At 37.5% G+C, this 26,779-nt stretch overlaps 1 protein-coding gene across 6 annotated transcripts in view; it reads left to right on the plus strand.

Moving 5' to 3' along the window:
- LOC109067302 (poly [ADP-ribose] polymerase tankyrase-1-like) overlaps positions 1-26,779 on the plus strand; it is an 83,180-nt gene that overhangs the window by 36,632 nt on the left and 19,769 nt on the right. For 3 of the 6 annotated variants that reach the window (XM_042778928.1, XM_042778926.1, XM_042778930.1), the window contains 8 exons: positions 1,613-1,688; positions 19,311-19,331; positions 20,936-21,030; positions 21,238-21,304; positions 22,411-22,597; positions 24,340-24,461; positions 24,750-24,841; positions 24,958-25,036. In XM_042778928.1, coding sequence (XP_042634862.1) covers positions 1,613-1,688; positions 19,311-19,331; positions 20,936-21,030; positions 21,238-21,304; positions 22,411-22,597; positions 24,340-24,461; positions 24,750-24,841; positions 24,958-25,036 — 739 coding nt within the window. The remainder of the gene's footprint in view (positions 1-1,612; positions 1,689-19,310; positions 19,332-20,935; positions 21,031-21,237; positions 21,305-22,410; positions 22,598-24,339; positions 24,462-24,749; positions 24,842-24,957; positions 25,037-26,779) is intronic. The other 3 variants (XM_042778927.1, XM_042778929.1, XM_042778931.1) reach the window with 1 other exon arrangement.

The raw sequence follows: 26,779 nt of genomic DNA on the forward strand, positions 1-26,779 counted from the left end.
TCTCATTTCCCACTCTCCCCTGATTCCGTTCTCTTCCTCCCTTCCTTGTACTGTTTCCATAGTCACTGTTATTCTTTTGTCTGTGTACATGGATGTGAATTAAGGCATGTGTCGGAGAAGGTGCCATCAGGGCCACGATGACTGACTCAGTAGATGCGCTTTCATTCGTACATGTGATGGCCTGCAGGAGCCTGTTATCTGCACAGAGGACAGCCTGAGAGTTTCCATTTAGCAGCATGCCATGGGCAGAAAACTATATTCCATGTGGTGAATTCGGTTTTCCGAGTGCTGCAGGTGAAGCCAGAGGAAGAGGATCTGAAGGAGACACAGAACTTCACATCCTACTTGTTGTCCAATTTCACCAAACACCTGATTGTCACCATGGACACATTGCCATGGAGAAACAACACTGCCTCTGGAAACATCTGATGAGCCTGCAATCCGAGCAGTCGCTGCCTTTGTCACAGAGAAAATATGTTCTTTTTCATACTCTGGTCTACCTCTCCATTGGTTTTGCCCCCCTTTTTATACCCCTGCCTTCAGGCACAGCCCGCAGCATGGATACAAATCAGGACTCTTGTTGTTTTAATGATCAAGAGAGAAAGGAACTACAAAGGCCTTGTAATTCTCTCCACTGTTAGGAAGAAAGATCATTAGGAACACATATGATCACAGGGGGCATCACTGTTGTGGAATTAAGTTGATCTCGGGCCCCCTCTCCTGAAGACAGCATAAGTAACCCTTTGAATTGAGAATTGTTTGTAGAGACTTGTGTAGTGGAAGATGGACAAAGATGATATAGACACAAAAAATTCACTAGAAAGTCAGGTTTGACTTATGGCCTGCACTCCTCTAAGTGGTAATCTCCCGAAGACCAGGATGCATCTTCAAACCCATCAAGAAGATTGATGACACCCTCCTATTTCTCAGCCTCTCTTCCCAGTTGTAATCTCCCAGCCAGTCCTATTTGACCATGTTGGTGGCAGAGTGTGCATTTAAATGAAGAATCTTGTGTTGTTCACTGAAGCCAGTCATCTGTAGTTACTGGCAAGAGGAGACCAGAGCAACTTGAGAGGAACAAACCTTACTGTTTTTGCAGGGTTCATCTAGGCTTGACCTAATGTAAACCCCTCTGTGGCAGGAAAAAGTCGACACAAGTCTGTTTTTGCATGCTTGCAAGAACCTGACAGTTTCCAAAGATGGAAAACTTGATGTTGACGCGTTCCACTACAGCTAACATGTCTCTTTGCCATTGTTCACTTTTTGATTAAAGTGTCATCAGGCTCATCTTTGGCAAGGTATTGGCCATAGCTGTTGCAGTTCTGGTATATCTAACACTGTCATACTTTGTCATGTAAAGGAATCGTAGGCAGGTGCTGATGAGTCAAACCTCTCCAGGCCACGGCTCACTCCAGTTACTTTATATTCCTTGAAGCAAACCTCTGATAGATGCTGCTCATCTTATGTGCTCCTCCTCTTTTGACTACGGCTTTCGTTCTCTCATCTCTCCTTTTACCCTTCACTCCTCATCTTTTCTGTAGAATTCACTGTGTTAGCTTGCTCTTTTTTACTGTTCCCTCTTGTTCTTTAAAAAACTGCTGCTTTGCTTCAGGAGCGGAAATGAAGAGAAGCTCATGGCCCTGCTCACGCCATTAAATGTCAACTGCCATGCCAGCGACGGTCGTAAGGTAAGAACATTCACTGCACCATAAACGTTTGACCACTGTTGGTGAAAACTCCATAGAGCTGTTAATATACTCTAACTCAACTTATTCAAAGTATAACCAAAATTTAACAAGTCTTAGTCAACTTCTGTCCAGGGTTATTATAGTTTTCCATTCTTAATGTAGTTGTATTATGATTTTCAATTTGTTTTAGTTTTGGTTAGTTTTCACGCATTGTTAGTTTTTCTTCACCAATGTCTTCTAGTTTGTTTATTTTAGTCTTAGTTTATCTAGTCTAATTGCATTTTCATGTTAAATGTAAAGGGTTTATAGAATAGCATGTATAAAAACCTAATACCTAAAAATTACTTTGTTCTGTGGTCAGTTTTACATTCTTGAAAATGTGTTTGAATTTAGTTTTTTCCCCCAGTTGTATCATTTTATATGTTTTATGTCAGCTGACAAGAACTTTTTTTTGATTTTTGTTTTATTTTCACTTATGTCACCAACACAGCTTTTGTCCTGTTGGAAATTATCGTTTCAACCAAAATAGCTTTAATTCAAGTCAGCTATTGAGACATTGCCTTCATTTGCATATTTAATTAAATATGGTGTCTACCCGGCTTCATTGTGCGAAATGCAGCATTGTTCACTTCACCTTGCATTCATTGAGCTTATTTGCAGTTGAAAATAAGTTGAATATATTTCATCATCATCATTGGGTTTCAAACTGAAGCTAAGGAGCGTCACTCTGAATAGTTATTTAATTGCTTCATATTTAATCAAGTATATCGCTCAAGTGATTAATGTGGAACTGCCATTTAATTAGACTAGTGATCGACCGATATGCATTTTTCAGGGCCGATGCCGATACCGATTATTACAGATCAAGGAGACCGATAATATTTTGAACCGATATGTGTCTAGTGTAAAAATGAAAATTAATGTCAAAATTTCTGACATTTAAATTATTTTAACACATCTTAGAACTGTTTATATAACAACATTAATTTTAATAATAACAACAAACATGTGCTGGGAGCATCCATATATTCTGTAAACTAAGTAAACTTGCATCCATCAGCAGCATCCTATAAACAAAGTAAAACTTAAAGCAATTTAAACAGCAACAAATGAACAACTAATGGAAAATAAATGTAATCTCTCTCTTCTTCTCTCTCTATATCTATATATATATATGTATGTGTGTGTGTGTGTGTGTGTGTTATTTAGCATTTTATTTGCAACCCAGAATTGCATTAAAATCACACACAACCCATATTGTAATAGTGTTTTTTTTTGTTTTTGTTTTTTTTAGAACTGTTTATCACGGCGATACAAACTAGGAAGTATACAGGACAGCGTCATTTTTTATTGACAATTTTACGTTATTAGCATAGTTTATTAGCAGGGTTTTTGTGAAATAAAACAGAGGGGGGGATGCTTTTGAAAAAGTTTATGAAATGTTTTTAATACCGGAAATTGTGTATTTCTCAGTTTAATTTTGTAAGCCTACGTTAGGCCTATTATTGTAATGATTTAATGTCCACGGTTTATTCAAAAACAAATTACATCGAGAAAGCGAGCAAAAAACACAACGGAGCTTTTTGAAACTCCGAATCAGTTAAACCATTGCGTCGCAAAATGATTCACTGTTTCGATGCGCTTCATCGGATCGCGTATCGCGAATCATTTGATTCAGATCTGGACGTCAGAGCGGGTTTGCATGATGTTTTTATCCCCACCGTGGATAAAAGTTATTCAGCAGAGGCAGGGATGCATAGACCACCATAACCCCCATCCTGGTTATTAGTCAAATGAGAGAGCGCGGCCCCGCGGAGATAACTAAATCAGGAATAGGGAGCTCGCGTCGCGTCAGGGCGTCAGAGCTCGCGCTTGATGGCTCTTCAAAATTGCATAATGGTAATTCTGAATCTGTATGATAAATTATTTTGCAATCATTGTTAGAATAAAGCAATATTTCTCCAAATATGCGCAATTTATTTGACTAAGAGCCCTAACGGAAAGGACGCTGTTCATGAAGCTATGTGAACAACACTGCAGCAGACGTGAGTGAATTCATTCGTGTTGATAATCTATTCACAATATAACGTTAAGTTGGCCGAATGGTGAGAGAAGTAGGTTTTAGTTTCACTATCTCAGCACTGATGTGATGATCCGTTAAGCATATCACTGCAATGACGGACATTGACCGGGAATTCACAGTATAATAACTGAACGGGGCTTGTCATCATAAATCGATTATATTTAGGTGTTTTGCAACTTCAGTGTAGTGATTTATTGCAACTTCAGGAACGTTTACTGCATTCTTACCTTCGAGAGATTTGTATTGATGTGTGATGATGATCACTGAAGCAGCTCCTGTGCTTTTGGGTGTGAGAGCGGAACATTTTCCAGCCGCGCCAGCCGTATTGATTGGCCAGGCTCGTGACTCCCAACAAATCAGACGGACGATGTGGGCGGGGCTTAGTCTAGGCCCCAGAGCGGTGCGCTCTGACTGAGGTGGCTGGATCAGTGCCAGATCGCGCATTTAAAAATAAAATGGTTTTATCGGCAAATCAGTTTTGAAAATGGCCGATGCGATAACAATAAAAATGCTTAATATCGGCGCCGATAATCGGCCACGCCGATAATCGGTCGACCCCTAAATCAGACTAGTTTTTGCTGTTGTTGTTGCACATGAAATTCAGGGCTCAACATTTCAGATTATAAGAACACTTATTAGGTTCAGAGAAATGTTGCTTGCATTGGGTTCCAAGATTAAAGCAAACCCTCAGGTTTCTACTGCAGTCTACTTGCAGCAAGAGTACTAGCCTACTCTTCACTCTTTGTGTTTAACATGAGCTTTAAGGTTTTTTTTTTTTTTGATGGTGCATATGGACTTAGATTTAGTAAGTGTGTTTTCAGATCGGATATATCTATTTTAAACAAGACTTGTATGAATTTTGTCAGCAGCACGTTAGATTGTGTACAACGACTTCTCCATCGATATTTGTCACCGAGGACAAGATAGGAGCAGTGAAATGGTTGCAGAAGAGTCCTAATCTCTCAGTGAGATCAAGGACTTGATTTAGAGGAATTACTCTCAGCCGTTTCTGCATGTAGTCCTCATGCATATTTATCGAATATTGACTGATTTCCCAAGCGTGCTAACCAGAATGTTTTTTCCCTTGCTTTGGTAAACATTTTGAGAAGAGTCTGTCTGCAGACAAGCACTCTCAGCTCCAATGCACTGTCTGTGTCATTACTGAAAAGTGTTTAACAAAGCTTGGTGTTTTATTACATAATTATTCTCTTAATTCAGCTATTTGCTTTTCACTTTGAACGTGTCAGTAATCATTTTAGATTGCCAATGCAGCATATATAAGCACTCTGAAGGATGCTGTGATGATTTGCCGGTTGTTTTTTCTCAGTGCTGATAAGGATTAGCAAATCACTGTCACTTGTGATTACAAGCCAAGACATTTTATTAATTAATTTTAAAGAATTTGGAGGATGGATTTAATCTTGTATGTCAGGTACCAATCCTCTAATTTCATAGATATTTTTAATACTTTGTAGCGTATAAATGTCTGCAGATTTGAATGCAACTTAACATAGGATTTGGCTCTTTTTAATGTATTTTGCATCAGTGTAATGCTTAAAAAATAATATAACACAAACAGAATCCTAAAATGTCTAACTGCAGTTAAATACATGGTTGTATTAGATAGAATGTGTTGCATTTACACATTTGTTTGTTTTTTTATAAGTGTGCATAAACAAATCTGATTTGAGATTTGACTTGTTTCCAATTTCCTTCAACAGAATGCAATTGATGTCCAGAAAGAGGACCAGAAGTGCTGTTCGACTCTTGAACATTTTAATGCAGTGCAGTGCTGCATGCATAAAAATGTCTCAGCACTGCTTACTGCCGTTTATTTTGCAACATTTATAACACAGCATAAATATTGTCCTTTTGATCAGAATGTCGGCCATTTCACATTGCGCTAAGTATCCTTGTTTTTTTTAAACAGCCTAGAACGATCTTCATCACTGAACTTGTTTAACAAGGTCTCTATTCATCTTAAAACAGGTGAGTGGAGTAAAGGCTCACAGAGGATGTACCTGAGATTGGCTTTTATCGACCCAAGGGCCTATATCTGGCCTGTCTGTGTTAGCGCCTCTAACAAAGTCTGATGCTCGTCACCTTAGTAATTTCAGAGAGTGTTTCTGTGTGAGATGCCGTCATTAGTAAAGGGATTACAGTATTTAGATGTATCTGATCTGTACCCTCTCGAATGTATCTCAATGGATTCAACCCACTCAGAGAATGGGTTTAATAGATTTTGGTTCATGATGCGTAAGAATTTTGCAATCAGCACCATGATGCTTATTCAAACACAAAGAGCTGGCATGTGCATTATGCCTGGGATAATCTTTAGCTCTTTTGGACTTAATGAAAAAATGCTCTTTCTGGGTTCATCTGCTTTAGTTTTTGCTCTCCCAGGCTTTATGGGTGTATAAAGATCAGTCTAAGCTAATGTCAACTTCTGCCTGAATCGTGGAGATGCCACTCTCCTGCCTTTTGTTGCTTTCTTTGCCTCTGAATGCAACTCTTGGTGCACTCACTGCTTCATTAGATATAGAGAGACACCAGAGGAAGAATAGAGCATGTCAGGTTGCAAAACCCGAAGCCTTTGTTTGTTTGATGTAATCAGAGGATACCTTCTTCTGTAGATCCACCGAGAGATGTTTGTCTATTGTCTGTTTACTTGGTTTTATTCCTCCCTGCTATACAATGAAGAGAAAGACCTCGGAAATGTGTTATTTAGAGCTCTGTCCCTTTAATTTCATAGCCAGTTTCATCCACCTGATACTCTAGTCTCAACCATGAAAAGTGATTTGACTTACATCGACCGCCAGAGCTGTTTAAAGACAGAGCCTTCCTCCACAAAACACCCCTGTCCTATAATTCTGAGCAGATTTCAGCTGGACCCCTGCCAAACCCCCATATGGTTGAATTATGTATTCTGCGCTCAGACAGAGAAGCATTTCCTTGGTCTTCTGTCCACACTTCTCCGTGCCAAACAGTGTGTTGTCGTTACACTCGATGTTCTGTAATAGTATCGGTTCAGATTTCTCACAGTTTGGTTTGTATTATGTTTTAGATCAGTAAGTACTTCAGATGTTGTGGTTAAGGTTGCCAGTTAGGTTAAATTTAAGCTGCGCACTATAACTTCATATTTTAGAATGCCCAATTCCAAAAAAAATTCTCCACATTTATTTTTCATTTATTATACCTTTACATGCATTAAGCCATATGTTGATATAGTAAAAATAACATCTCCCCTCTTCTCTCTCTCTCTCTCTTTCTCTCTCTATCTCTCAAAAATCAATAGTAAATGCATGTTTTTCTGATGGAATTTGTTTTAGCATTTTATTTATATGTACCAAGTAATTTTTTCCCCCAAGTAAATTAGTAGGGCTGCAACTAACGATTATTTTGATAATCGATTAATCGGTCGATTATTTTTACGATTAATCGATGAATCGGTTTATGTACTTATATTTTAGTTTTGCCCATTTTTTCCCCCAAGTAAATTATTAACAAAGGGTCTTTATCATTCAACATAGACTTTTTAGAGATTTTAACCATTTTGCATTGTCTTATCCTCATCAAATCCCTAGAGTGTGTTTTTTTAATGTTAGTTATCCTTTGTCGAACTCTTCTGCTATCAAAAACACTGACCCATACTACTCTAGCAAATTTCACAAGGAGGTTTCAAATATGTGTTTTCCATGGCAGTCCTTAGGGCTCCTAAAGTAGTTTAACATCCCGACCAAGCTTATAAGGGAATCTTTCAGAACATATTATCACGAAGAATAAGAATAAAACAGAATTAAAATTGCAGTAAATTGCATTTTTATTATTTTTTTTTCCTGTAAACACACAGCTTATACCTGGGAAACAGCTTTATAGCTCTGTAACTTGTAAACAATCCTTCGATAAAGTCCCATGGCATCAAACCTGAATGGAACTCACATTTTAAAGTAAAATTTAAAGTAAAATCCATCTGGTTGTCCAGAAAAAAAATTGGACACACAAAAAACCTGCTGTGTGAAAAAGAGCAGTGAATGCTTAGAAAAAAAAATGCATTTCAAATACATTTAAACATTAACCTCTCTCAATCAGTCATAATTAGGCTGCAAGACTGAATTATGAACTGTAAACGATAAAGCTTTAAATGTTAATTGTTAAAAAGCAATGTTATCAGCTTTTACGACTAAACATTTGCAAACACAAATAAAAGTCTGCACACTGTGATTTTCATCGGATTTTAATATGTAGTGGTTCCTTAAAACAGTGCAAAAATTAAAAAATGTAATAAAGCGATAAAATGTTAACAAAACAGCTTATGCCTGAACTGACAGGAATTCGACTACCTGTGGGAAATGAGGCAGAACACTATTCACTCATTATTTGAGAAAAACTTTGCATTGCAGTGCAAAAAGGTCAACATGTCCAAATGTGCAGGGCTTAACAGTTAGGCTTGCTCTCTTTTTGCTCCCACACTTTGGATGACTTCGTCCGATTAGTTTTATCTTCCGCTTTTTACTTTTTCTTACTCGAGCTTACTCCACTGCCGCCTGCCTCACCCATCACGCTGAATCTTGCAGAGAGAGACACGCTGTGCGGGAAGCACGTGACATAAAACGAGGCCAGCTATTGGCTATTCGCTGCTTCTCCTGCTGTACTGGCTGAGTAAAACCTCCGGTGGCTCATTACTGCCACACTTTGGTCACCGCAGATTTAAAATATGCACGAAATGAGCCGCTTACAGCAAATAAAAATTATTTAGCAACGAATCGATTACTAAATTAGTTGACAACTATTTTAATAATCGATTTTAATCGATTAAATCGATTAGTTGTTTCAGCTCTAATAAAATGTGTGTGTGTCTGTATCAATCTATCTATATTATCTGTATATATATATATATATATAACGCACACACACACACATATATATATATATATATATATATATATATGGAGGTGGCGTTAGACTTTATTTTTTTTATTTTTATTTTAACCATGGTATCTCACTAACATAATATTAGGCATCGTTCACTGATATTTGTTGCCTTTTCTTCCTGTTACCCAACTTAAATGTTTACAATGAACACAAGAATTTGTTCACCTCTCGTTTCTGAAAGTGTGGGATGTTTGTGTTGATAACACCGTCCTCAATGCTGCGTTTTCATTTTATAGAGCTTTTTACAGTCGCTTCATGCTGCACAGTCAATCAAGCAGGTTGGATTAGTTTTACTGAGAATAGAAACATGACCCTTGTGTTGTCTGTAAGCAAAAACACCATATGCGGGTGAGGGAGGTCCACCAGGTCCGCTGCAGCATATTGTCCAAACTTACACTACAAGGTGCTTCACCACAGTTGTCTTGGTCATGCATAGTGTTTTGATATTCAGACTGGAGCATGATAATGCTCACTGAGCCTTAATTAGCCAAGATATCTCCATTCAGAATGATATCTTCCACTCCACTCTACAGCCAGATATGAGAAACTTCTGTATGGATGGCAATGGCGTGACGCACTTTCACCCGCTCTCCATTACAAGTGAACCACTTTTCATTTTGTAATTATATGTTTGCCTCAGTGGCCATCACGCTCTGAGCCCTGAATGCTGTAACAGATGGCCTTGGGCCCTCAATTTATTGCTTGCTGTTTTCCCCACACTTCACCTCTCTGGGGATTCTAGATTATACAGGACACAACATTCATAAAATTATATTGATTTTAGTTGTTGTGTTTTTCCCTTCCTGTGCTCCCTTGCAGAAACCAAGCACATGAAACCATTGTATAGAATAAGGTTGTCACGACAGCTGTATTTTAGTAGTCGATACGAATACAAGTGATTTTCTCAAGGTAATAATTTCAAGGCTACAGCAATGTTCAGTAGCAGTTATGAAACTGCATTGCTTTTACATAATTGCTTAAACTGCAATTCTGAAAAAAACACTACTTTTAATGATTAAATTTAAATACTAATAACATAGTAAATTAAAACAGCTTTCAAATATTAAACATTGCTTCAAGTGAATACAGCTCTGATGCGTTATTTTTACAATTCACAATTCACTTTTAATCATCACATCTCTTGCTTCATTTGAATCTATTTTTATATTCACTTAATTCTAATCAATTTTTTGTCTTGCCTATTTACATTTTAACAATTCTAATCAGTTTTATTTTACAATTCTACACAATTTAAATCATTTTTTTGTCCTATCCATTAACATTTTTGAGAATTTATAAAATTATAAAACGCATATCAATACCAGATTTTGACATCTGTAGTATAAAGTAGGACTTTCTTTTTAGCAGGCAAGTCTGAAACAGAATCGTAATGTGCTGTGTTTGGTTATTCTTCCACATCTATTAAGTATAACAGCATGAACCTAGAGGCTTCTGCCATTTCCAACATCCATCCTAATGAGAGGTGATGATGAGGGAGCATGCAAGCCTCTACACTGGTTCAATCTCATCTCAGCCTTTGCCACGCAGACCGACATCTCTCTCAGCACCCTGCAAATTACCTCACATTCATCTTTCCCATGTATTACTGTTGTTAGTGTTTTGATGCTGACCAATTTTAGTAGCTTCAAAGTTGTACCAACAGTGATATGTTGAAAGCTCGTCTCTGGTGTCATGCTGGGAAATTAGGGCTTCCTGTTTTCTTATTTCAAGGGCCATCTCCTCATGCGCTGTGATTTCTTTTGCGCTGCTAAATATATGCAGTGCTGTGTGCTCGCAATGCTACACTGAATCAAGATCACAGCAAAATCAATGATTTTTGCAAATGTTAAAGCCTGTCCTCATGTCAGTCAGATTTAGTCTAGTCAGCTATCCAGAGGAAATAATACTAAAAATCAAATTTTTAAACTTTATATTTTCTATCCACTTTAACAACTCTCCTCATATTACCAAATGAAATAAGGCTTACTTTTAAAGTTGTACTCTATTTTTTCTGGGTATTTTTACTACTCTGCTCTGCTTACTGTGTGCAGATTTCTTCAGAGTATTCTATTTTCAGATTTTGCACAATGGCTTCTTGTTGCGTAGGAGGTAAAGGTCTTGACAGTTCTGTGCTTCAGTTTACTGCAGATTAAATAGGTCTCTCAAGACAGCAGTAGTCAGTCCACTCTCAAGTATCTCTTATGAGGTGTTGCTCATTTATTATTGTAAATTATTTTAAATTAGCTTAAATAAAATAATTCATATCAATTAATGTAATTATTTTTTATTGGTGGTGTTGGTGTGTCAGTGGCTTGCTTTCTTGTTAATTTTATTAAAGAAAGTGAACGACTTTAGAATTTAAAGGGACTGTTCACTCAAAAATTAAAATTGTCATCATCTGCTATCCTAATGTAATGCAATAATGTTTTTTATGTATATATGGATGGAGACATTTTGTGGCATCTCCATGCTGTTTTTTTCACATAATGAAAAAAAGGTAAGACATTTATATACTGTAATGGTGAGAAAACTGACACTTTATTTTTGGGTGAAATATATTTTTCTGTTTGGCATATGGCAGATCTCTGGCAAAGTTTTGTTTACTACAACAAATAATATCCCTAGTATCTGCCTTTTTGTAAAATCTAGATTGTTACCCATTTTTAAATGATTTTTCATATTGGTATTTTCTTTTGCTATTTATGCTCCCTGAGAACTGTACATCATGTAACAGCATTTTATTCTCGTCTGTCATATTTTCTGGTTGGCTGTGTTGTCTCAGCATTCCATGGCAGCTGTGACCCTGGAGGAGCTCCTGCTCAGCGAAGCGTTAGCATGTTAAATGTACCCTCCTGAACTGCTTTGTATTCAGGTTGGGCCTCTGCCTGCCTCTCTCTTTCTTGCATGTGAGGAACCAGGCACGTGGTTGGCGCTCTCATATTGCAATTTGCTACAACCTGTGAGGATTCAATGCCCTGCAGAGCCGTGGTGATTCGAAGGATGAAAAGTGGCTGTCCTGCGAATCAAAGTCTTGAGTATGGAAACAGTAGCCACTGTTCTTACTATGGACACATAAAGACCAGTTTTGTGCTATCTATCTATCATTTATCTATATTGTTCTGTCGTTCTATTGTTTTAGCATTTATCTATCAATCTATTGTTCTGTTGTTTTTCTTTCTACTTATACTTTCTACTTATCTTTTTTTCAAAGCTTTGAAAGATTAAAAGATTGTCCAGAAAAACTGTGATTCTAGTTAAAAAATAGTCATTTGTAAAGTTTCTTGCATTCAGAGCAAATTGCAGTACTACGTCATATTTGCTGCAGCAGTTTAAATTCAGATTCATTAACTGAATTGGAATTCAAAAGAATCAGTCTTGCATGCTGAAGAAAAACTCCCTGAGATTGCGGACAGCAGGTGCAGAAGTCAGTTGCTGATGGATAACTAGATGTGCGATTAAACACTTGGCCTATTGAAACCTGGAGACAGTGTGAGCCCTGCTGATTTGTCCATCACACTCTGAGACTCTCATCGTTATTCCTGAACCTCTCAGAACAACTCCCCATCAAGATCAGACATCTTTGACCAGGGGCACTGATGAAGAGGTCCGATTCCCATGGAGCAGTTGCTCTCCACAACCGAAGGCTTCATTTGCATCCGTTAGAAGTCACACCAGTAACAGGGACAGTGTGGACTTTCTCCAGAGGGGGCTGGTGGTGGGTCAGGCATGGAAGCACACCTCATTCCCCCTTCAGGGACACATATAATCTCCTTATCACCTCCAGAAGTTTGCGATGCTATCGACCGTCCAGGGTGACTTGAGGGTGCAGAGATGGCTGGTGCATTGTGGCTCCTTTAAATGGCTCATTTACTGGGCTGTGTAGAGGGTTAAGTCACTTAGGGCAACAGTAGTTAGGGAGACAGAGAGGGAGTGCCGATGTGTGAAAGGAAGGAGTGCTTTGCCATAGTTGTCGCTGTCTGAACGATAGAAAAAGTCATTAATCTCCTGTCTGGAGAAGAGGTTGTCAGTGAAGACAGAGACACTGCTCATCATGATACATTTAAGGCCGCACTAAAAGCTGAGCTCCATCTTTGCTGAAAATGCCTTCATTGCGGTGTCGCTTTTTCATGGCAAGGGCACTATGAGTGGACAGGCTCTTCATCAAAATGTGAGAACATTCACACACAGTTAGTGGAATGACTGCTCGAATAAAATAGAAAAATCACAACCCTGTGGCACATTTAGAAGTGAATTTTTACTCTAATTTGTTCAGATTGATTAAGGTTGGATTCTAGGATGTAGCACTTTTGCTGATTTTTCCACATACTATTAGTTCATAGTCCGTGTTAAATGTAGCTTTCACACTTGATACATATGCTCAAGACCAGTCTGCTTTCACACGTTGTTTATCAGTAATGTTTTTGTAATCAATGTGAACTTAAAGCTGTGTATTTGTAGCTGTGATTTGCGTTCACATTAGCCATGAACAGAAGTAGCTCACATTGATTTTCCAAACCCCTTAATTTCAAGAATTCAAAGCTGGATTTTAGTAAGAATGAAAGCAGATGTGATATTCTGTGAAGTATTTTGTAATTCTCCCTAGAATTCAGCTTTGTAGTTCTGAAAAGAGGGGCATCTGGAATTCAGTGTGAAACCCTTAAGCTTCTGTTTAGTGTGAATGCAATCAAGAAGTGAATTGCTGACTGTTGTTATATATAATATCTATATAACATACCATACTGACCAAATTTGAGTTGATTTAAAGGGATACTTCACCCATTGGAAACAACATTTTTTTTTAAGTACTGTATTCATCAAAACAAATTCAACACATTCCAAAACACACAAAAAAACACACACAAACAAACACACACCTGTTCATGCCTCAGGATATTTAGTTGAGTTCATGTTCTCACACTTTATACATTTGCTTAAATCACTAGTTAGCTGTTCATGCCTTGCTTTGTGTTCATACAAACCACAAACTGAAGTGGCTCAAAATCCAGACTCTCTAGCTGAGCTTTATGGCCAGTTGTGCTTAGTTCCACACTACACCTCTGGTATATATGTAATGTCAGTTGGAAAAATGGTCTTGATTATCTTCATCACCTGCTTGGGTTCTTTAACTTGCTTGTGGTCTCCTCTGACCTCTGAGAAATCAGCGTAAAATCAAAACAGAGATGAATGACTTGCCCTCACTCTTTTTCTTGAAGTGGAAAAGAATTTATCAGTGCCATGCTAGCTTTAGAGAATGTCTCTGAACACTGATTGAAAGCCATGCGTGTGAGAGAGAATAGGAAGTGTACTCCAGAGTGTGAGATTTTCCACGGTCCAGGTCTGAAAATGATGGAGCTCTCTGAAGTGCAGGACGTTATTAACACAGCACACTGGAGCACATTATCAAGATGCCTTCTACAGGGGCTCAGGGAAAAACAATCACTTACCGTACGCCTACCGCAGATCCCATCAGTCATGTCACAGTTGTTCCATGGTGAACAATTGACTTTTTCATTTTCTTTCCACATTTTAACTCTTTCTCGCTGCTGCTTTTTCTCAAATTAGTTTCGAGCTGGGCTCTGTTGTATGTTAAATATACAGTTCCACTTAACCCGTCTGAACTTTTAACCATAACACTAAACTTGTGCAGTAAGCTTGTTTATTTCCTTAGATGTGATGTTATTTTGTATTTATCTGATTTTATTTCCCCAAGTGACCCATAAAATTCCACACCATTTTATTTTAGAGGAATTGGTAACTGGGAATAAATGGATAGTTCACACACACACACACACACACACACACACAAAAACATTTACTTACCCACTTGTTGTTTCAAACATGACTGTTTTTTTGCTTTGCAATGATTTTTTTTTTAGTGGAAAGTCTTTGGAAAATAGTGTTATTTTGGACACCACTAACTTAAGTTCTTCAAAATATTTTCTTTTATGTTCCACAGAAGAAAGAAAGTAATAAAGGTTTGGAATGATGTTGGTAAATGATGACATAATTCTCTTTTTTGTTGGAATTAACAAGCTATATTTTATAACTAGATGTCTTTTATCTTTTGGTGTCTTTTTTTGCTAAACAGCACAATAAGTAGCTTTAGGAAGGTATGATGAAGACATTCTCATCCATGTCAGCACAATGGAAGTCATTGTTCCATTGAATGCCTTATCATTACTCTGGGTGGGATTGTGAAACAGAGCTGTTTATATGATGTGATAACATTTGCCTTAACATATTGCATGCTTTAGCTTAAAGCTTATGTGAACTGGAGGAGAATACTGGAAGAGTCTTGCAAAGGAATTAGCACGAACAGATTCGCTTTGCACCAAGTCTCTGCACTCTGCATCCAGAGGTCCTTAAGACAGCTCTCTAGCTCTGTGGCTGGTTGGATTTTTTGCAAAAGCACAGAGATTCAAAGCACGGTGAGCAATAAGTGGAATTATTAATTTCAATGACCAGCTCATAATTAAAACCCAATAATACAGTGCATTAAATGAAAGTTTGAACATTTTCATTTTTGTACACCATTTTAGAATGCAATTTTATGAAATAATGCAATCTTGTTTATGCCAGTGAAGGTGTTTACCTGTACAGCAAAGTTGGGGCAAAACAATGTTTGCCGATCTGGTTTTGCTGATTATTTAAGCTAACTGTTTTCTATTTTTACATATTTTAAAATATAATTTATACCTGTGATGGTAAAGCTGAATTTTCAACAGCTAATATTTCAGACTTTGGTATTACATGATCCTTTAGAAATTATTTTGACATGCTCATTTGATGCTCAAGAAACAATTATTTTGATTTTTAATAATATTGTCATTCTGGATAATATTTTGTGAAATCGTAATACTCTTTCAGGAATTTTTTTGGATGAATAAAAGGTTCAAAAGGATGGCATTTATTTGAAATTGAATTTTTTTTTGCAACATTATAAATGTCTTTACCGTCATTTTTGATCAATTTATTGTGCCCTTGCTGAAAAAACTTGACAAAGGTAGTGTACATGATCATAACTATACATTATTCAAAAGCTGTTATGTAGTGTATGCATAGATGTCTCAATAGTGTTGTCTTCACTATTTTTTTTTTTTTTTTTTTTACTTCAGGTGAAGCTTGCTGTCAGCTGAAGTGCTATTTTGTTTTCCCCCCGTTAGACTGTAAAATGAATGTGCCTTGCCATCTTTGATAAGGTATCAAGTTGAGGCAGCCTCTCTGTGCAGGCTGAGATAAAACAAGCAGCGTGCAATCTGTGCAGTAGTTGCCCGTGAGAATGTTAATTCAGTCGCAACTTTTTTTTGTTTCATTTCCATATTTCTGAAGATTAACAAATATTATGTCTATCCAAGCGTCTGTTCCTGGCCCTCATTGCACAATGATGCGCCCCCATAGAAACGTAGGTGGATGGAAGAAAGAGAGCAGATGCGTATGTGAAACGCTTGTAGTGTTTCCCATCTGCCTTTATTATTATTTTTCGCTCTCTTGTTCTCTGGTTCACACAGACTTTATTGCAGTTAATTATCGCACATGACTATTTGTCTCTGCTTTCCAGCAATAGACTCCTGGGAAAACTTGAGCCCTTGACGGCACATGATTTGAAATAGCATCCCATCAGACATGCTAGCATTAATGCCTTCTGCGCTCTGCATGTAATGTCATTAATAAAACAGCCAACTACAACCCCCTCCCTTTGGGATTTGAGCTCCTTTATTAAAGAGCCCACTAGAAGCCCCTGTAGGAGTTGGCGAGCTGTATTTTTCCCGTATTGCAGGCCTGTTGGAGGGGGTAGTGTCTTATTGATCCTTTCAGTGTGTAACTGGCACTAGTGTGCTTGGTAGCCCCTTCCTGCTGTTTGTTTGCAGCTAGTATGCCGCCTCTCTGGACCAGGTGTTTGCTTTAGTATTGCACGGGGACGAAAGAGACCCTCTTCTGTACACTCTCATGTGTAAACCTGCAACAGAGGTGCACTAAAGGGTTACTTAGCCAAGCAACACATTGTTTTCAAAGGCTCCATCCGCACAGATTTCACGCTAGTTATAGCATGTACCGCAGTCATGGCAACAGCTGTGGAGAAGCACTCAATGTTGGCATGGTTACAGGTCACCATTCCTCCATGGCAAGACAAGGGAAAGACATGGACAAAGGGATATTTCTACTCTGAGGAAAAACAAGGAGTTTTAGTTGTTGTCTAGGCACTAAAAATTGTGTAAAATTAATACTCCTAAGTTATATTTCAGGATGTGTGATGTCGACTGAGATTAAAGTCTCTTACCAAGACTGCATTTATTTCAGTAAAAATACAGTAAAACAGTATCACAATTTAAAATAACTGTTTTATATTTCAATATATTTTAAAATGTAATCTATTACTGTGATGGCAAAGCTGATTTTTCAGCTTTCACATGATCCTTCAGAAATCATTCTGTGATGATTTGGTGCCAAAGAAACATTTCTTAGTGTTAATAGTGTTGAAAATGGTTTTATATTGTATAAATATATTTTTGTGTAAACCTTTTTTATTTGACAGTAGAAATTTCAAAGTTTGTACATTTATTAGGCTATATGTGGAGTCTTGCATTATTAGTCATTCAAAACCTTAATTTATTAATTAATGATAAATAGGATTGTACCTTCTTTGGTCATTTTCTTATATTGGTTAAGAGAGTATTTACTCAAAAGTTCACACTGTTCCTCTCTTCATCACAAACCGTCATGAAGTATGCAATGGTCTATTGCATAGACTTGTCTCTATATATGAAAATGGAATAAAAGAAAGTATTTTAATATATTTTTTCATCTTTAAAAAATTGCAAAAAAAAAAAATCGAGTGGCTCAGTGTTGTTGCAGACAAGAACCAGCTTTAGTGTGCAGTGATTTGTCTTATTGGCAGCCCATGCTTGAATGCGCAGAATAACCCATTTGAATGACCTACACTGCCCATCTCACTCTCACGCTTCAGGGTCTGTTGGCAAAAGGTCAACCCTGCCACATAGCTTTACTGTCGCTTTCTATTAGAAGCCATCTGAATCGGCACAGATCTTCACTCTAGTTCACCTGTCTGCTGTTTCTGCCAGCACCAGAAAGATGTTATGTGACAGAGCCAAATGCACTGAAGGTACTCTGAGTTTCATTATTTGCGAATTCTATTCCCCAAAAACAAAGCAAAACTCATTTTAGCATTCCACGTATTTTAAACAGTGTCAGGATGTTGCGATCTGGAGTATGTAAGGTGTAATATTTCTAGCTGTACATCTTTAGGCAACACATTCATCTTAAATGATTCAATAGGAACAGCTTTCGAGTGAGACGGCAATTCTGCTGGTGTGTCAGGCTCATAAAGAAATTGATGGAAGATCTGTGCAAGAAGCAGATTTAATAGCCTACGGTTAAGCTGCCATAATATTTTGTTTTATATATGTGTCTTTCCTGTTAGTCCTGTTTGCTTTGGGTAGTACTGACAGATTGGCATGGGGGGCCAAAGTGATTGAATGTACCCATGGCTACTGTATGACTGTGTCGCCATGGTGATCCAGCCTCCTGACACATTACATATGCAAGATTTAGGTTACTCAGAAAATCCTCAAATGAATATTTCTCACAAGGTAAAATAACTAGGTGTTCCCCAAGGGTCAGTTTTGGGTCATCTTGTATTTACTGTTAAATGTAATGCTCTTTGGGAAATAGTTAAAATGTTGATATAAAGTCAGATTAATTCATTTTAGTCTGAGGATGACCTTGATACTGTAATAGATCTGTGGTGACAAATGAGATTGATAATATAATCTTTCATAGAGTATGAACTGGTTTTTGTTTAGTTTGATTCAGCAAGTAATCCCAATTTAGAGGAGACTTTATGGTTAGAGAAAAAGAAATTAGTGAGTGTCCATGTTTATCATTATTTAAAATGGGCACTTATTCATTGCAGTTTAAAATGGTTTAGTTTACAGAAGTGTTACTTTGGTTAACAGATGGTAAGCAAGCCATATTTAAGGGTCATCTACTAGGAATAGAAACACCAGCTAGCATTAATATTAACAAAGTTGTAGACAAAAAGTTTTATATATATTTACATTTTTCAATGAAAACAAATGGGCATTTTCCCTCCTGCTTTGTTCCAGTGAACAAAGACACTTTTTTTTTGGTACTGACAATACAAATTCAGTAGACAGTCTAAACACACGTCAACAGACCACAGTGTTCTGCCACTGGATGAATCATGTAAACCAGCAGCACATGTGCTATCTCACGTCACAGCTGTCTGAAATGAGTTTTATTTTGGTGCCACTGAATCAGTACCAACTCTTTGGTCAAGTCAGCCCAAACTCCCTGGAGAGTAAAAAGAATGATGGACTGCTTGCTCTGTTCGCATATCGTCTTTGTGTTGAAATCATGTTATTCCAGTCACAATGCAGTGCTGCCAATGTAGTGCTGCGCTTTGAACATTGAGCTTGTACCAATGTCCCAGGTAAAGGTAGAGGACAAAAGACAAGGAATGGTTGCAGGGTGTGCCAGAATTACATAATCCTATCATTTTGTCACTATTTGTTTTTGTTTTTGTTCTCTTTTGTTTTACTCCTCATTCTGGCGACATTGTCTATCAGTCGACATCGCAAAAAATGCTGGTAAGTTTTTTGTTTGTTTGTTTTTTTCTGAGCTTGATTGCACTCATTTTAATCTCTGTTGGAAATTTTTTTTACATTATTTTTTTCTTTGATTGTCACAGTGTGCCCATTTTGGTTCTTTGTTCACACACTGCAGCTTTGTGAACGCAGTGGATTGGGGTGAAGGTTTTAAATGAGTAAAACCTGGTGTGAAAACTCTGCCCTAAAGAGGATGTGTAGTGTACCACCTGCTTGATAAGTGAGCTTAAAAATATCTCCTCTACCACTACAGCTTTCCACCCCACCACTCACACTTTCACTCGGTTTGTTTCTTGTCTTTTACAACCTCCAACACCCTGGTGTGCATGCCTAGGAAAGCTCGTCACTGCATATTGTTATCATTATTTTGCAATTGAAGGACACAATTTAAAGTTTTCCAATTTCATTTAGATAGATTTTTTCATTGTTTTGTGCACTTATAGCTGTATGGTGAATGATCCGTGCTTTCCGCAGGAGACTGTGAGTTTGCGCATTGCACTTTGCTCACATCAATACATTGCTGTGATGGTTTATGACTGTGTGCCTTGTCGCATTTCATTGTAGAATTTTATGGGAATTTGATTTTCTTTGTGCCACCTGATCCTCATTTTGTTTGATTGTTTTCGATTGGCTTATCGATTTTCTTTTTGTTGGTGTTTTGTTATCGAATGCATGAATTACTTGATGTCTGTAAGTTTAGGATTTGATTAGCTGCTCATTTGAACTGTTTAATATTTGGGCCATCAGACTTCCTTTTAATTTCATTTTAAATTCTCTTCTCGTTTTATTTTTGTTGGCTTGAAACAAATATCAACCGCTGTCTTTAATTAGCTCTCGTAACAAATACGATCCTCAAACAGTCATTAGAATACAGGTGAAATGAGGTTTTGCAACGATCATGCTGTGCTGAGGGAGCTGTTGTTATACCCCACTGTGTGCTGCGGTACAAAGATATATGATGTTGAATACCTTAATTATTATGTATGTCAATTCTTAAACTCTGGATCATTCTCAGTAAAACAGTAAGACTTGCACAGGGTTGGATTGTCAGGCAGGTTTAAAAGCCACAGAGCTGCAATGATATGTGACTTCTCTAAGGTAAAATTAAGTCATGAGCCTTAATCTTTCTAGAAGAAAGGAAACAGTACGAGTTTTTCCTCACAAACCAAGACCTCCCTTGGTCCCCAGGCAGCCCAATTTCAAAAAAAAAAAAAAATGCTACGCTAATAATTTTTAAAGAGAAAAGGTGGTTCTTGGCACTGTTTTACAGAGGACTGCTTTGTCATGACTTTTTTGAATCTGTTTTATATCAACGTTCAAAAGTTTGAGATCAGTATGATTATTTTTTTATGTTCTTAATAAAATTATAAAATTTGCCTATGGTCACCAATCATATTTATAGTAAAACAGTAATATTGTGAAATATTATTACAATATAAAATAACTGCTTTCTGTTTTAATGTTTAAAATGTAATTCATTCCTGTATAAAAGTAACAAATAAAAATCTTACTGACCCAAACTTTTGAGCAATAGTGTATATCTCACAGTTTTGTCATAACTGTATTTCCTCTTTTCTTACTTGTAGTCTACTCCGTTGCACCTGGCAGCAGGATACAACAGAGTCCGAATAGTTCAGCTTCTGCTGCAACATGGCGCTGATGTTCATGCTAAAGATAAAGGGTAGGTCTGCTTATGTCTCCTTTTTTCCTTACTTTCCTGTTTGTTTTTTTACATTGAAATAAATATGGTCTCTATGAGCTATTTCACTTTTTTTCACTCTGGTAAAAGCTTTTGTTCATTAGCCTTCCTTTGTCCATATAAAACTTGAAGGAAAATCACATTTTGGGCATAAGTGATTTTGTTTTTTTTTTGTTTTTTTTTCCCCAGTGGTCTTGTTCCTCTACACAACGCCTGCTCATATGGACACTATGAGGTTACAGAGCTACTGCTAAAGGTAAGGACAAAAACCTGAATGGGTGTGCATGTATACCGTAGTGTGTGGAAGACAAACAAAACTGTTTCCAGTTAAGCAGCTTGTCCTAATCAGTTGCAAGTCATTTTGTCAGTTACTTTGGTTTCTGACTTTTTTCACACTGGACAGTCCTGTCCACAGTATATTGCCGTTGATTCAAAATCCTGCTCCACTTACTATATATTTAATTTCTTTTTTTGTTTTGGGTATCATTGTGGACAGAATAATTATTTATTCAGAGTTATTTTAGTATTATTTATATACTATTATAGGTTTTATGATTATTTTGAATTAGCTTTTTGAATTTATATATATATATATATACACACATATATAGCTTCCTTTACTTACAAAGCTGTTTTATGGAACACTATGCTCACGGTGTGCTCTCCCATGCTCACTGTGTCAACAGAGCCCTGCGGAGTGGCCAATCTGTCTCTACAACTATGTTTGGAGTTTGATACACTGCAGAGTATTCTTGGCCTCGGGAGAGCTTATCACAATATCAGTAGCTCCCCAGATCTCCTGAAGATCATTATATTCGATTAAATGTGTTTTGCAGTGATCAGCAAGACAATTAAGAATCCTCTTATAAGCACAGATCCATTGTGAACACTTGACGTTATCTTGATGTTCCTGAGTTCCTCAGGAGCTTTTGTTTCATCCTTCTCACTTGCAGCTTAAAAGAAGAAAAGAATTTTCCATACAATTAAAGTGGATGGTGAGCAGCGTCCGTCAAGCTCTAAAAAAAGCAGTCAAATTGGTTCATACAACTTGTGTATTAAATTTGAAAGAGTTAAGAACATAATTTTTAGGGGTACTGCTTACCCCCTGCCTCTGAGTGCAAGTTGATGTCTCAGTCATTTTCTAAAAATGTGTTCGATATTCTTTTCCCTCAGTGCTATTAACTCGGCTTCTGGGGCCTGGCGGACTCCTTAATAGATAGAAATTCATAATCTATGCTAAAACTGCTCTAACTGCTCAAGTGGAACCGCATAATGTTCTCAGTGTATTTGAAAATGAATCTTGGCCGTCAGGGTTGGTGCCGTGCTTTCCGTGTGATCTCACCCCTGAATGTTTTTCTGTAGCATGGGGCGTGTGTTAATGCCATGGACCTCTGGCAGTTCACCCCTTTGCATGAGGCTGCCTCCAAGAATCGTGTGGAAGTGTGTTCCCTGCTGCTGAGTCACGGAGCCGATCCCACGCTGGTCAACTGCCACGGGAAGAGCGCGGTGGACATGGCCCCAACCCCAGAACTCAAAGAGAGGCTCACATGTGAGTTTACCTTCTTATTATCTTTAATTAGGATTAGGATTCAAAAGTTTGGGGTCAGTTACATTTTAAATGTTTTTGAAAGAATATTCTTATATTTGCCAACACTGAAATATGTATATATCATGCAAAAGTTGTTTGCTCAAAAATCAGGTAGAACCAGTAAAAACCAATAATATTGTGCAATAATATTAACATTTAAAATAACTGTTTTCAGTTTTAATAGATTCTTAAAATGTCACACGATCCTTCGATAATAATTATAATAAGTTGATTTGTTGCTCAAGAAACATTTCTTACCACAGCTGAAAATATGTTAGTTTTCAAGAAACATTTTTAACAGAAAATTTTAAAATTGTAAATTGAAATATTGCCATTTCAATCAAAATTGACGTGACATACAGCCAATTATGGTGACCCGTACTCAGAATTCGTGCTCTGCATTACTCCAAAGTGCCTGAACACATAAGGTGAACACACTCCCGGAGCAGTGGGCAGCCATTTATGCTGCGGCACCCGCCCCAAAGCCTGTTATTAGGCACAATACACTTAAGACTCAAACCCACAACCTTAGGGTTAGAAGTCAAACTCTCTAACCACTAGGCCACCCACATATGGCAAAGCCTGTTATTAGGCACAATACGCTTTGATGCAACTTCTTTTGTCGTCATTATATTGACAGACAGTATAGCAAATATTGCCTTCAAACTTTTGTAAAAAAGCCTCATTCCTTATGGCTTAAGAGTAAATTAAAGACGAAAGACCAGGATCTTTCATCGTTGCTCAGCGTAAGTGGCATCAAAGCCCACAATACTCATCCTACTCGTTCACCTTGCAAGTGTAAGTGAGCTAAATGCAACTTGGCTCTGATTGTTCCTACCACATTCTCACTGGCACCGAGACAGACACATCAAGGTTTAGAGAAAGACGCCTTTAAACATACAATATTCTTGTTCTGCATTATTCAAGCGCAGTGGAGGCTGAGCTCCAGTCTGCTGATGAGGTTGGCAGGCGATGTTGTTATATTTTGCCTGTGAATTCTCCATCTGGCTTCTCCCAGTGTGGGGTGGAGTGATGCAGTTTTGACTGAAACTTTACACTATTTGCTGTGTAAAGATTTTTCTTATGTGGAATTTGTTTCTGAGCTTGTGCTGCGAGCATTTTACGATGCAAAGTAGAAAAAACAAATGTAATAACATTACTCTTTTGTAAGTCACTTTTGATATTGTCTGGTTAAATTAAAAATATGATAAAAATATATAACAATGATAATATTTATATAATATAAATATATATAATAATTATAATATTTCTTGCAATTGCAAAAAAAGATAATATACTAAATAAATTAATAAAGTACTAAATTTAGTTCTCAGTTCCTCATCCCCAAGCTGTGATCAAAGAGTGCTAATATGACTGGAATTACCTTTTGCCGAATTGCAGCCGTGCTCATTCAGTAAAACAGCTCTTATGTAGATGGAATAATGTTCCGCCTTTGCTGTTCTTATGAGCAGAAGCATAACAAATTGAATGTGCAAAATTAATTCGATCAGGTCAAATGATTCAGTTATACATTTTAGATATCCTAACTCATATTTTTGCTGCCATAAAGCCAGATTGCATTGTAGCTGTGAAGCCTCAATTACTTTTTTTCACGCTTTGTCTTGATGAATTATGTCTACCACTGGCTTCTGTCAGAGCGTCTTGCATCACCTCTCGAAATATTCTTTTTTCCTCCGGTACAGACGAGTTTAAGGGCAACTCTCTTCTTCAGGCGGCACGGGAAGCAGACATGACCAAGGTGAAGAAGACCCTAGCTTTGGAGATCATCAACTTCAAGCACCCACAGACGCATGAGACGGCACTGGTGAGCCCCTGCTGATTTGCTTCAAAGCTCACCAGCTGAGATATCAGGTTGAAGTGCAGATGTTAAAGGGATAGTCCAAAAATGAAAATCCTGTTATCATTTACTTACCTTCATGTCATTCCAAACTTGTATGGTTTCATTTTTTTTCTTCCTAAAACCACAATAGGAGATATTAAGGCAGGATGTCCACTCTGCTCTGTTCCATGCAAAGAAAGTGAATGGTGACCCAAATGGTGCCAAAATGTTACCAAAAAGTGACACTTACAAGGCCTCTATCCTGTGTTTCAGCACTGTGCTGTAGCCTCACCTCACCCAAAACGAAAACAGGTCACTGAACTGCTGCTAAGAAAAGGAGCCAATGTCAATGAGAAGAACAAAGAGTGAGTGAATGTGCCTGTCATGTGTTTATCAAATGTTTATCCCCTTTGATTGATGCTAAGGTCTGTCTGGCTCACTTATTATCTTCTCTGTTATCTTATCCTTCTTCCCTGTGTAGCTTCATGACGGCTCTACATGTGGCAGCAGAACGGGCGCACAATGACATCATGGAGGTTCTGCAGAAACATGGGGCGAAGGTACACAGCTGCTCCTGTGTCAGCAGACGCCACATACCTGCATGTGCCTACAGAGCAGCGACACACACATACACACACATTTACACACCTGACACCTCACATCACCATCTAGCTCTCACAGTATAGTCTGCCTTAAAGGGATAGTTCACTAAAAAATATTCAACATTTATTCACCCTCATGACATTGCAAACCTGTTTTATTTTTATTTTTTTGTGGGAAGAAAGAAGATATTTTTGGATATATTCTCTTGCCATATAACAACAGCTCAGGTCAGAGAGGAGGAGGAAATTGGTCATTTAAAAATAGATTATGATTGTTTTGGTACAAGAGCCACTGACTGACATAAGTAGTCTTCTGGGGAAAAAATAAAACAGTACAAGTGTAGAATATGGCCCCTTTACAGAACCACAGCATCTCTTTTGGTCTGTTCTCACCTGAGCAGAGAAAAATCAGTTCAGTGGAGCAGCATTTCTGTCACATCTACTGTTGTGTGCAGATGAGTCATAATGTTCCTGCTGTAAGAGGAGAAGAATGAAGAATGGGCCCACTGCACTCTATTTCCTTTATTTATTTATTTATTTATTTATGTAATTTTTATTTATTTATTTTTGTCAAGAGTAATTTGCCTGCTTATCAGTGGTTCAGATAATTGGCTTTGAGATGGACGAGCTCATCATCAGTATGGAAGTGTTTATATGCTAACATCTTCCCAATTAACTGCCAAGCATTTATCACTCCATTCACAAAGATACTTTAGCAGATTGGTCTCTCACTTGAAATCTGATCACTAGAGTTGGGAATCATGAACTTATTCACATGTGCATTCTTCCACGGACCTGCATAAAAAAACGCATCAATTATGCAATACATCAGAGCAAACATGGCAAGCGATTCATGTTTTTTTGTCACATATACACAAGAATGAAAACATAAATTGCATAATTTATTGTTTCCCATGATTAATAGTATGGTGCTTCTGTGTGTGGAATATAAAAGACGCCTTCTACAGTTATTATTATTATTTTTTTTATGCAGACATGGCACATTTGACATCCCTCACAGACAAACTAAATCCAAACTATTGGTTTAAAGGAGATAATGAAGACAGCACAGTTGCTAGATGAAATATATGAAATAAGTTCTAAGCTCTTTTGAGAATTGCATTGCCTAAAACAATTTTGATTCTTATTTGTTTTTCTGTTGCAGTCTGAAAAGGCTGCTGGGGAATTTCAGTGCATTCTAAATATATGCTACTGTTTAAAAGTTTGGGTTCAGTAATATAATTTTTTTTTATTCAGCAAGGATGGGTTAAATTGAACAGAAGTGCCAGTAAAGACATTCATAATCTTACAAAAGATTTCTATTACAAATGAATACTGTACTTTTGAACTTTCTATTCATAAAAGAATGATGAAAAAATAGATCATGGTTTCCACCAAAATATTAAGCAGCTTAACGGTTTTAAATCCGGTTTGTTTTCAGATTATTTTATTTTTTTTACTGCATTTATTTGTATCTATCCTCAGTATTTAAAACTCTGTGGTCTCTTTCTGTACTACTTTTTAAAAAATAATTCTGACACATTTAATGGTAGTGTCAAAGTTTTCTAGTGAGAGTGAATAGTTAAACAGCCTGCTGCCTCGGTCTCACAGCTGGACAGTGTCAGAGAAGCTGGAGGACGCTTACGAACTACATCAGTCATGTCATTACCTCTCCAGAGCAGAGAGGGGTAAAAGACTCCC

This window comes from Cyprinus carpio, chromosome A21 (assembly GCF_018340385.1).
Source record: "Cyprinus carpio isolate SPL01 chromosome A21, ASM1834038v1, whole genome shotgun sequence".
NCBI lineage: Eukaryota > Metazoa > Chordata > Actinopteri > Cypriniformes > Cyprinidae > Cyprinus > Cyprinus carpio.